The 12654-nt window shown below is 34.1% G+C and overlaps 1 protein-coding gene across 6 annotated transcripts in view; it reads left to right on the forward strand.

Annotated features, from left to right (window-relative positions):
- The window catches only part of TBC1D15 (TBC1 domain family member 15), a 64161-nt gene that overhangs the window by 15709 nt on the left and 35798 nt on the right, over window positions 1–12654 (forward strand). For all 6 annotated transcript variants that reach the window (XM_004281899.3, XM_049694984.1, XM_004281900.3 and 3 more), the window contains 3 exons: window positions 5751–5849; window positions 6315–6389; window positions 10651–10789. In XM_004281899.3, coding sequence (XP_004281947.1) covers window positions 5751–5849; window positions 6315–6389; window positions 10651–10789 — 313 coding nt within the window. Of the gene's footprint in view, window positions 1–5750; window positions 5850–6314; window positions 6390–10650; window positions 10790–12654 lie in introns of those variants that run through there.

Genomic DNA, 12654 nt, shown 5'->3' on the forward strand with positions numbered 1-12654 from the left:
AACGAACCTGTGTTCCCTGCATAGGCAGGCAGACTCTCAACCACTGCGCCACCAGGGAAGCCCAACATTTTGTGTTTATCACCAGTAATTTTTAGCATTTTGGTTGTGAAACAAAATTTATATACAGAAAATCACACTTACATAACTTAATAACTCATAAGGCAAATGTCTTTGTAACCACCACGGTGGTCAAGAAATAGACCTTTGCAGGTACCCCTCTTCCCCTAAGTAACTACTATCCTAACTTTTATAGAACTTACTTTCTTTCATTTCTTTATTACTATTAGCATTTTTTTAAACACTGCTATCCTGTTTTTTTTTTTTTTTTTTTTTTGTCCTCCTTCTCTGTCCTCCACTTAGTATTACTAGGTACTTCCAGTTTTGTTTTTCTCAGTCAGTTGCACCTTTGTCTTTCATGGTATTTGATATCTTATTTTTCCTTGAATCACGTTTGAATTAAATTTCTTGTATCAAACACAATACTTCTTGATTTCAAAAGATTGGATATACAGGAATCATCAAAAAACAAAACAAAACAAAAAACACACCAAACCACCCAAATCCTGATTTTTGACGACAACTGTATGTTCTGTTGTGTACAGTTTTCATACTGAGCTTTCTCTGCCATATGAACGGGAAGATAAAATGAAAACATTTTTGTTTCCATTAGAGATATACTCCAGATATGTTTTTGCCATGTAATTTGTTCCCTTGTAAAGTATCACAAATTAATAAGTTGTTAGGGTTGGAGAATTTGACATAGACTTTTAGTAATATCTCAGGTATATATGCTAGAGAATTGTTTAGACTGTTTTATGTTTACATTTAGTGCCTTTGTATCCCTAAGGTAACAATCACGGGAAGTCTTCACTGACTATACATTGTCTTGCTATTCGGGATGTTTGGTGCTGATAACTCGCAGAGTCTGGATTGTTTGCAAAAGGAGTCTCAAACAAGTTGTACATCTCTAGTAGTATAGACTTTCATTTCAGTCTTTTTCTTGTCATAGCTTTCCATTTGCCAGCTTCCTGACATTAGTTTTCATTGCCCTTGACCTCCTTGGAATATAATTTTTTTCTTGTCTGTCTTTCTGACTTACATATTATTTTCCTGTTATGCCTATGAACTCTTCGTCTCCCCTCAAATCTTAGGTAGTGGAAAGAAAGAGGCATTACTGATGCCCTTTCTTTGCTTCCTGTAGCACAGAGGACCTACTCATGTAGCTAATTGGTGACTGCTTTAGATTGGAATATGAGCACATAGGATACTGGAACAATGTTGTCAGTTCCACATATGCTAAGCCTTAAGTTGATGGCCTTTTACATTAGGTACTGTTCGGGCAAATAAAACTTATCAGAGCAGACCTGAGTCTGAACCCCAAAGTAATGGGAGAACCTTGATCAAATCACTTAACTTCTTTGCATTTTTTCCCTCAATTACAAAGTGGGAGTGATATCACATATCTAATTGAGTTGTGAGGATCAAATGTGATAATGTAGAAATGCTTTGTAGAATAATGCATTATAGAAATATTACATGGCCAGTAATAGCATTTGAACCTTTCTTTTTATTTTGCATTAGAGATTATGAACAAAACCAGAGTAAGGAAATTGGAAGCCTGTTTTACTGAAAGTATTATCTTAGATGAAATTCCTGATATCATAATTGTTCCCTGTAGCAAAATAATTTTTCATTTCAAACAAGCTTGGAGATAGCTTTTCAAGTATTAATCGTTACCATTGATAAATGTAAGAAGCAGAATGTCCTATGGAAGAATGGTACTCCTTAAAAATCAATTCACTGTAGAGTTTAATGAAGAAATATTATCTTCATGCTATTGTTATAAGATCGATTTTTTTTTTTTTTGGGCCTGTGGGAATAGGGATCGAACCCGGGCCCTGGCGGTGAAAGTGTGGAGTCCTAACCACTGGACTGCCAAGGAATTCCCTGAGATCAAATTTTTAATTAGACTTATGTTTCTATATTTTGAGCTGTTTCAAGTAGTTGATACAATTGTATTTTATTATATACATGTATCCACAGACTGTGGTGATGAACATATATATGCTATGAATAAAAAAATAAGTAAAATCATTCCCTATAATATTAAAATGAATTATTCAAACCAAGATGCTATAAAAGGGACTAAGCTTTTTCTGTGGAATGTTTAGGAGTTCAGATGGGGGAGAAATTAAGGATTTTTGTTGAAAGGCCAAATTGTTAAATAGTTAGCTGCTGTATTGATTTATAAATTAAAGGCATTTAAAAATTGTTTTTAGTCCAGTGGTTAGGACGTCTTGCTTTCACTGCTGAGAGCCTGGGTTCAGTCCCCGGTTGGGGAACCGAGATCCTGCAAGCTGCGTGGTGCAGCCTAAAAAAAAAAAAAATTGTTTTTAGTCCTTTAAGCAGCATTATTTTGTACATCTAAGCAATTTCAGAAACCACTTTCCTCTAAGGAAGCCATGTAGAATTTTTCTGGTAGTTTCCTGAGACAGTTGAGATTTAATGGGTGAAGATGCCAGGAAATATGAAATCCACTCCTTCCTTTGATGTAAAGTCACTGAACAGGTCTGTGTCTCAGTTTATTTTTCTGTAAAATGGACATAGAGGTAATGAGATCTATTCTGACTCATTCAGTTTGGCTGTGAGGATTTAATGAAATCAGAGTGCTTTGAAAACAAAGTGCTATTCAGTTAAAACTTATTATCTTATATTTGAAATAAATTATGTACTAATACAGATTGTGTGTGTGTGTGTGTGTGTGTACGTACGTGTGTACGTACCTGTGCGCCTTTAAGTCTTATAAGACTTCATAAGGTTTAGTGGCACATGAAGGTAAATTTACAGATTTTATTCCTTCCGCAGAATTAATTTGTATTGAGCAGGTAATATCTCAAGGGTGTAATATTGTAAGAGCATGTAATATCACACTCTTCAAATCAAAAAGCTGAACATGACCGCTTTCGAAAGACAGTACAAGTCTGGGTTTGGGATTGTGGAATTTTGGGCATGTAATTTGTCCCTCAAAAAGTGCTAAAAAGTTAACACAGAACGTGAGATGAGTGCAGTTTTGACTTTTTGTGAGGTACCTGGTACTTTAATACTTTTTAAGATATTTTCCCACCTAAATTACTTCGGAAGCTCAACTTTTTCTTAAATGAAAAAGAGAATAAGGCAACACTTCACTAACATATGTATGGGGAAGGAAGAGCTGCTTAATGTGCTTCAGTTACCTGAAGTATTTCATTTTCTTTAGGGCTCATTTATTTCATAAAGGCTCTGGAATCTCTTTAGTATTAATAGTACCACAGAATCTTTGATTGTACTATTAATGGTACCAAGCTTTTCTTGGCAAATGAGTGTCCCTTTTTCAGCTATAGAGCTCTTGATTGTTCTGATAGCTGAGTATTAGGTGACAATATGCTAAAGTGAAGTTTCTGGATATCTTTTGTCAAAAAAGCTTGAGATTTTAAGGGATTTTATTTTTCCCATAGCCTTTTCATACTTCTGTTTTGTGGCCCCTGTTTTATACATTGATAAACGAAAGTCCAGAAAGGTTATAGTTTATACTTCTGGAATTCCCTCTTTTTACTTTACTCATTAAAATTAATTTTTAATTATTGAAGTAATATATAACTATATATTTATACTTTGAAATTTTCAAGTAAGTTCAGCATTAACATAGAAAGTTACAGTTCCTCTTTCAACCTTTCCCCATCCCATTATCTTTTTCAGAAGTAGCCTTTGTTAACATTAAAGTGTGTCCTTCCAGAGCTTGTTCTCTGTATTTTACACAGATATAGAGAAACTTTTAAAAGTATAAGTGTCATCATATTATGTATAATTGGAAGGTTTTTCCATATATGTCTGTCTGTTTAATCTACCTCTTAACTTCTGAATAGTATTCTCCATAGAATGAATATCACAGAATATATTTTATAATTTTCCTCTCTGTGGTCATTTAGATTGATACCTTCCTTTTCCTCCTTTCCTACTCTACCACCCACCATGTTATAAATAATACTATTGTGAATATTCTTATGCATATCTTTGTGCACATGAGTGAATAAATCTGATTTTTCATTTCTATACAAACAGTATAGAATTGTTTCTCACCACTCCCCAACTCATGCTGTCCCCAGTCTTTGCCTTCTGCTTAATGCGAGTCTTGTGTTTAACAACTATTTCATTGAAGGCCATCTTGGGTTTTTGAGATCAAAACTTCTCTGGTGATCTTGATTACTGGAAGAACTCTTTCTTGACATGATGTAAGTCTATATCACAAGTGATTAACATAACAAGAGAGGCAGTAAAAGTAATGTGGGAGCTTTGTGGTGCAGTGGCTAAGAGAACAGTTCTCTGGTGTCAGACTGCCCAGGTTTCATACTCCACACCACCCCTTACCATTTGTATCGTTCTCTTTCAATTTTCTTGTTCACACAGATGGGCTCCTCATCCTAATGATGTAGTTATAATGATATAGTTATAGAACCTATGGTCTTGGGTTATTGTAAGGATTAAACTATAACGTGGAATTCTTAGTGCATAAGTGTTCCACAAATGTCAACTGGGGGGCGATAGTGATGGCCTGTGTTGCTTGTCCTGCGTTCTTGGTCCCCATGGTATTCTGAATAGAGATGTGATTGTATTAATAAAAGGTTTACATAAATAGAAAGTACACTATTCCAAACTTATGTCAAAATTACATAAGTTTGTAATGTCTGGAAGTGACTACTTTATTTCCCTTTTACTTATTTTCATAATGAAAAAAATTTTTTAATAGTTTGAAATTGGTCCCAGGAGTAGAATCTTTTTTTTTAAATGTTTATTGTATATGTTACAAATATTTCTTCCCCATTTGTTCCATATATATATATATATATATATTTGTTGTTGTTGTTGTTTTATCCTTTGACCGCGCCACACAGCATGTGGGATCCTAGTTCCCCAACCAGGGATTGAACCTGTGCCCCCTGTGTTGGCAGCGTGGAGTCTTAACCACTGGACCACCAGGGAAGCTCCCTAGAATCTTAATATGTAACATTATGCCTTTAGAACATAAGGCTTAACTTTATAAACGTTTCAGTTTACTCTGGAATTTACTTGTCTCCCCTGTATTCCCATAGGACACTGTTCAGGGGCCATGTCTTAGTCATTTTCTTATACCTACTGTCTTACATGCTTTTACATATAGAAGCACTCAGTGTTTGTGAGCTTGAACTAGTTTAAACTAGTTTTTCCAAGAAGTCCTCATCATTACTTTTTAATAGTCCCATCTTATTTTCTATGCCACTGTGCTACAAAAGCACACCAAAATAAACTTATGTGCTGTTATGAAATAGTTAGAAATCATTAATTTTTCATTATATTTCATCTGTTCTTATTTTTGGATATTTTCAGTTTGAACCCAATACTTTGCTTAATGTTTGTTAAAAATATATGTTAAGTGGAATTTGCATATAGGGTCACATAACAATTAGCCTGACATCTTTGTTTAAGGAGAAGATCAAGATCATGATTATCACTAAACCAAAAAACTTGCATGCATAACAAAGCAAATTTCCTTCTAGTTTATCTTTGTTTGAAGTGCTTTTAAGTCTGAGTAGTATTTTTAAGATAATACATTTTTATATGAAATAACCAGAAACTTGGTTCAGGCATTATAGGAAAACATCTCTTAAGTTTTTTTAAAACGTTGAAATAGTATTGAATAAAAATGGTGTGATTTAATCTTATTTTTGCCATTCCAGATTATATATGAACAGGAAGGGGTGTATATTCATTCATCTTTTGGAAAGACCAGTGACCAAGACAGCTTGATTTCAGGAATATTACGTGTTTTAGAAAAGGTATGTTTCTAGTAAAAGACTTTATTTAATAATTGTTTATGTTTAAATAAAATATAATTTTAATTTAATTGTTTAAATAATTTAATAATTAATAATTGGGGCATTATCAGCAGGCTTGAATTTCACATGTAAGATAAAATTATGTAATTGAGCAATGGTTGTATATTTAACATGGAAGTGATGTTAGAAATAAAATGCTTTAGATAAGCCAGTAAAATGGTATGGAATATTTTAAAACTTATGTAAAAGTTGCAGTAATATAATTTTTTTATAATGAAAGGCAGAGTTTAGAAATCTATATACATTGTTGTCAAATAGTGGTTTACATATGATATTCCATATTTAACGTGCTGATAAATTTAAGGGGTTAAAATTTTCATTTTCAGCTCAGGGAATTAAGTATAGGTGACTAAAAATATAGGATATTGCTGAATAGTAAATATGGTTAATAATTTCTTTCTCTAGGATGCTGAAGTAATAGTGGACTGGAGACCATTGGATGATGCATTAGATTCTTCTAGTATTCTGTATGCTGGAAAGGTATTTAAGAAAAAAATGCATGACTGAAGGAATGCCATTTTTTTTTAAATAAAAGCTTTATTGAGATATAATTCATATACCATAAAATTCACTCTTCTAAAGTATATAATTCAGTGTTTTTAGTATGTTTACAGAGTTGTGCAACCATCACCAATATCTAACTTTTGAACATTTCCATTACTTCCAGAAAAGAAACTGTACCTCTTAGCAGTCACCCCTCATTCCCACCTAACTCCAGTCCTCTGCACCCATTAATTTACTGTCTGTCTCTGAGGATTTGTCTGTTGTGGACATTGTATCTATGGAATCATATAATATGTGGTCTTTTGTGACTGGCTTCTTTCACTTAGCATAATGTTTTCAAGGTTCATCCATGTTGTAGCACCTGTCAGTACTTTGTTTCTTTCCTTTTTTTCTTTTTTTCTGAGTAATATTGCATTTATGGATATGTACCACATTTTGTTTATTCGTTCATCGGTTGATGGACATTTAGGTTGTTTTCATTTTTAGGCTTATGTAAATAATGCTGCTGTGAATGTTCATACTCAAGTTTCTGTGTGGATACATTTTTCCTTGAAAACCCAGGAATGGAATAGTTGGATTAACTTATGTTTAATGTTTGTTTCGTGTTGACATCTCACTATGGAAGGTAGAGATTTAGCTCTATCTTATCTCTAATTCACCCTGAAACTATGGCCCAGTTGTCCGCATTTCTTCTCAAAATATTTAATCGCATAGATGATCTTCCAATGTCATCTTCTTAGAAACTTTTCTTCCAGAGCCTTCTTACAAGTTCCTTCTGAACTGGTTGCTCTTTTGGCTTGCTGTGCAGCAATTATCCTGGGGATTCTTTTTGCCTCTTTCCCATATTTTAATCCCCATTTCCTGTATCCTCTGCTATCTTATATTTTGGTTTACTCCCTAGTTTTGGTGCACCTCCAGTGCTTCCTGAGAAAAAGGGTGTATGAGGGCAAAAACATTTCTGTTTTCAGACTTTTCTATCCTTATTCTGAATTGATAGCTGGCTGGCATAGACTTACAGTTTGAAAATAATTTTCCCCTCGTAGTTTTGAAAGTTATTGTCTCAGGTTTGACTAATTTCCTTTATTGATGTTAAGTCTGCTGCATTCTAATTCCTGATCCTTGCTATGTTTTTTTCCTCTTTAGAAGCTTTTAGAATTGCCTTTTTGTTTCTAGTGTTGTAGATGTTCTGGACATGTTGTGCCCTTGTGGTCTTTTTTATCCACTGTGTTGGGTGCTTGATAGGCTTTTTTTTAACGTGAAAACTTGTATCCTTTAGTTTTTAGGAAATATTCTTGAATTATTTTAGTGATGATTTCTTCTTCATCTCCATTTTCTATTTTCTTTCTTTCTGGAACTCTACATGCTTTGGACTGGTCCTGTAATATTTTAATACTTTACTATTTTCTAACTCTTTGTGTATGTGTGTATTATTTTCTAGGAAATTTCTTCAGTTTTATCTTCCAGTTCTTCTATTGCCTTTTTCATTTTTGCTGTTTTTTAGATTTCTAATACATTTTGTTATGTGTCCCCTTTCCCCTCTTCTAAAAAATAGTATCCTGTTCTTCATGGATGTACTATTCTTCCTTATTTCTGAGGGATAGTATTTTAGATGTTTTCATCTCTGTATATAGTCCACCTCCTCTAATTGACTTTTTTTTTTTCGTATTTCATTTGGACTTTATCTTTTATGTAAACGCTTGCCTTTGACATTTGGTGATCTTTGTATTGTGGTGCTCATATTTAACAGCAAACACAAAAAACTGATTATACTCTCTCTATGTATGGGTAGGTTTGTTAATAGTTGGGACTCAGGGTGACTTGGCTAGGCTGTTTTCCTTGGGGAATCCCCGATATTGAAACCTGGGTCTTCTTTTGTGGGCTAGTCATTTGTCAGAGAAGAATCTACAGATTCCTGCCTGGAGAGGGAAAGCTGGATTCCACTGTTGTGGGAACTGAGTGGAGGAAGAGAGCTGGGAGTCTTGCCAACTTATTATATAGATGAACTTTCAGTTAATTCTCCTGTTTTTCAGTGTATTATCTCTTTGCTCAGTGTCCCTGGTTTCTCCTAATCCACAGATAATCTGTTTTACCTTTTACAATGAATAAACCTTCAGTCTTCTCAACTTTTGTTAGTAGTCCTGTTTTCAGCTTAACCTTTATTCTAGTTTCCAGAAGTACCTGATTTACTAGTTCCAAGCCTTTGTGTGGGGTGGGGTTCTGTAAATGCTGCTTCGCTTTCCCTACTATTGATGGGAAAGTTGGTAGTGATGGTGGTAAGGGTTGCATTTTTTTAAATTGGGCAAACGAGGAGGGCTCCCTGAAAAAGGACATCAGAGGAAGGACTTGGAGGAAAAAACACTACACTTTATAACTTCATTCATTCAGCTTTTCCCTCTATTCTTCAGTCTGTTTCTATTTCTTATTAATTTCTTTTGTTTATAATATATTCCTGTTCCTATAAATCTTCTTTTTTCCTTTTTTTTTTTTTTTTTGGCGGTACGTGGACCTCTCACTGTTGTGGCCTCTCCCGTTGCGGAGCACAGGCTCCGGACGCGCAGGCTCAGTGGCCATGGCTCACGGGACCAGCCGCTCCATGGCATGTGGGATCTTCCTGGACCGGGGCACGAGCCCGCATCCCCTCATCGGCAGGCGGACTCTCAACCACTGTGCCACCAGGGAAGCCCCCTTTTTCCATTTTTAAAAAGAATTACACACTAGCAATACACGAATACATTCTTGTTATAAAAAATTCAAATAATAGAAAGTTGAAGTCCTGCTTGACTAGAACCCTGTCCCTAATCTGTCCCTGTTTAATGTATATCTTTCCAGACTTTTATTGGTACACATTTCCTATCATATCTATCTATCCATCCATCCATCCATCCATTCATTCATTCATCCCTGGTTTTCTCTAGTGTGTTTCTAATTACATATGTTCCATGTAGTTGTTATACTGCATACATTGTTTCTTAACTTCATTTTATTTACTTCATTTTATTTACATTATTGAACATATATACACATGAACAGATATCAGTCTTTAAACTTCTGCCTAGCATTTTATTGGCTACCGGCTAGTTTATTTACTTATTCCTTCATTGATGGATGATAAGATATATTCAGATTTTCACTTTTACAAACAACTCTGTGATGAAAATTCTTGTATCTGCCTCTTTGTATACATGTGTATTTCTCTAAAGTAGATGAGAAGAGAGTTATTGTGAAACAGGCATATTTTGAATTTTAATAAATATGACGTAATTATACATTTGAGTCAGTACTAATTAGCACTGTCATCAACAGTGTGAGATACAGCATTTCCTCACACTGTCTTCCATATTTTTATTTTTTAATTGAATGGGCCAGAAAAATTTAAATTCATCTTTACTTGCTTTTCTTGGATTGTTTCTGAAGGTGGACATCTTCCTTTGTTTGTCACTTCATATTTCTTCTTTGATTTGCTTGTTCATATCATTTCCTTATTTTTCTCTTTTGATGTTTGTTGATTTCTCAGTACATAGGTAGGAGTTGTTTTTGTATTCTGGATGTTTTTCTGTCATCTTCCATATGTTTTGGAAACATTTTCACACAGTTTTGCTTATCTTTAACTTATGTGTGGTATCTTTTGTTGAATAGAAGTTAAACTTTTTGATTTAGTCAGATTATTAACATAGCATTTTAGACTTTTGGTTTTATTCTCTTTTAAAATAGAAAGTTCTTTAGAACTGAACATGTAGATATGGTATTTGTAGCTTTTAGCTAATTTTGATTAAGAGACATGTGCAACCAATGGTGGTTTAAATAAGTAACCACCATTGGGTATGTTCCTCAAATAACCAGAAGCCTGGAGGTTTGGAGCTATTTGCAGTGTTTGTCTTTATGATTATAAGGTGGCTATTATGTTTTTAGGCAGCATAGCTGCATCAAAAGCAGGAAATAGGGAAAAAGGGATGGAGCTTTTATTAGGAAAGCAAAAGCATTTCCAAGGCCCTACTGTTGACTTATGCTTATATTTCATTGGCAACCCTAACTGCAGGAGAATCTGGACAAGGTTTTCTTGTCTTTTTAGTCAGCTGAGCCAGGGAGAAAAGGGTAGTAAATAGTGTTTGGCTTTCCCACCAGAGGTATCTGCCACAACCTACAAACTTAATTTATATAGAAGCTGAGAAGACGTTATTGATTGAAATGAAATTCTAGTCTTAGTCCCTAAATATCTTATATGTTATAATTATTTTAGGACTCCAGTTCAGTCGTGGAATGGACCCAGGCCCCAAAAGAAAGAGCTCATCGAGGACTGGAACATCTGAACAGTTACGAAGCAGAGTGGGACATGGTTAATACAATTTCATTTAAAAAGAAACCACATACCAATGGAGGTATGAATTAAATCGTTTGAAATCTTAAACTGATTTGCTACTATATAATATAAACAAAAGTGCAAAGAAAATCCTTTAATGTTTCTTAGAAGAAGGATGAGTTGGTGCTTTGATTAATATGTATAATTCCCATTTTATTTATATTCCTTTTTCATCTTTTTGTTGCTTTGTTGGTTGTGACCGCATAAAAAGGCTTTAAAAATATTTGTTCTGTTTTGTAGTTATTAATGGCAGAAAATAGAAACACTTAAAAAATTGCTTTGGCTATCTCTCATGCACATTTTTCTTAATCCAGTAGAATAAAAAAAAAAAAATCATGTTATTTCATCCTAAAGCACCAGGGGGAGATGAAGTATACCACTAAACCATGCCGTTCTAATTTCAGTGTTTACTGGTATCTTCACAGCTCATTGCAACTCCCCTTTGTATATGTTCCGCATCTGTTCTCCTTTATATATACATTAAATTTATGTTTGCTGTGTGGTGACTACCTACATGTAGATAACAGAAAAGAGCCAACCTAGCAATCTGATAGAACATGTATACTACCCCAGATATGATCTAGCTAGCCCACCTGTGATGTGGCCCGCCTATTTGTGATCTCTTTAAAAAATATTAAACACTGTATAGAGTTAAAATTTTTTTCTATTGATTTCTTTGTGTATTATAACTAATAGGATATTTTATCTTTCAGTGATTTTGATCTCAGTTTAGGATTTATCCGCATTTACCAGATTCAAAAAGTCTAGCCTAAATTGACTAGAATATGTATTGCTACGTTTATATAGCATTGTTACTTAAGTAAAATTGATTTTCATGTATGGCCTGGGGAATCATTCTCATACAGTAGTTATACTTTGTACTGTATCATTTCTTGGGAACAGTGGCAATTAAGAAATAGTAAGTCACAGACTTTCGATAACAGCCAGCTCATGCATATATGTCTTTTTTTTTGTTGTTTTGCATTCCCATTCTAGGGAAAGTTCTTAACCAGAACAATGCAGAAATGTTAAGGAAGGATAAAACCACAGGATTTTAGTATATTTAACATGTGAGGGATTTTTAACTTCTCTAGACTGGATCTTCAGGATTGGTTTATGTGAATTGCTATTTTTTGTTTGCCTAATATTGTTAAATCCTTGAAAATGAAAAAGGTTACAGAAATGAGCAAAAGGAGTGAGTTTTCAAAATTTCATAAAAGAAGCATTACATGTTTGAGAAAAGCATAATCTGACAATAAAGGTCTTTTTAGATTAATGGTTTTTTAACTGGCTGCACATTGAAATCACATGGGGAAGTTAGGCTTTTGAAAAAAGTACCAGTGCCTGGGTTTCATCCAGCAAATTAAATCATACTCTGGAGATGGAGCCTGGGCATCCCTATTTTTCTGTATTTTTCAAAAGCCCTCCTGGTTATTTTAGTGTGCAGAGTTGAGAACCTCTGTGTAGCTGTGTAGCTTAGCAAAAAACCCACAGATCTAAATACTGCTTATGTATCTTGGCATTGCATTATGCTTTGTAAGGAGCCTTTATTTAGTAATTATTAAAAGTTAAGGACACATTTCTTTTTCTTTCTTTTCTCCACTGTTTAAAAAGTTTTATGATAGCAGAAAGAAACACATTGCACAGTATGGCCCAGTGTGCATACACATGCACATATTTAACAGAACAAGGAGTTAATGAAGTACATTTACTCTGTTTCATCTCATCCCATTCCATCCCATCTTATCCTAGACTGTCTACCTCATCCAATCATATTTCATCAAAACTCCTTCTTAAAGAAGACATTTTCTAATCTTGATGTTTCAGAATTTAAATTTCTGCCATAATTTTTTACATTTTTGAAAAGCATTTTTTCAAATAAAA

This window comes from Orcinus orca, chromosome 11, assembly GCF_937001465.1.
Source record: "Orcinus orca chromosome 11, mOrcOrc1.1, whole genome shotgun sequence".
Lineage (NCBI taxonomy): Eukaryota > Metazoa > Chordata > Mammalia > Artiodactyla > Delphinidae > Orcinus > Orcinus orca.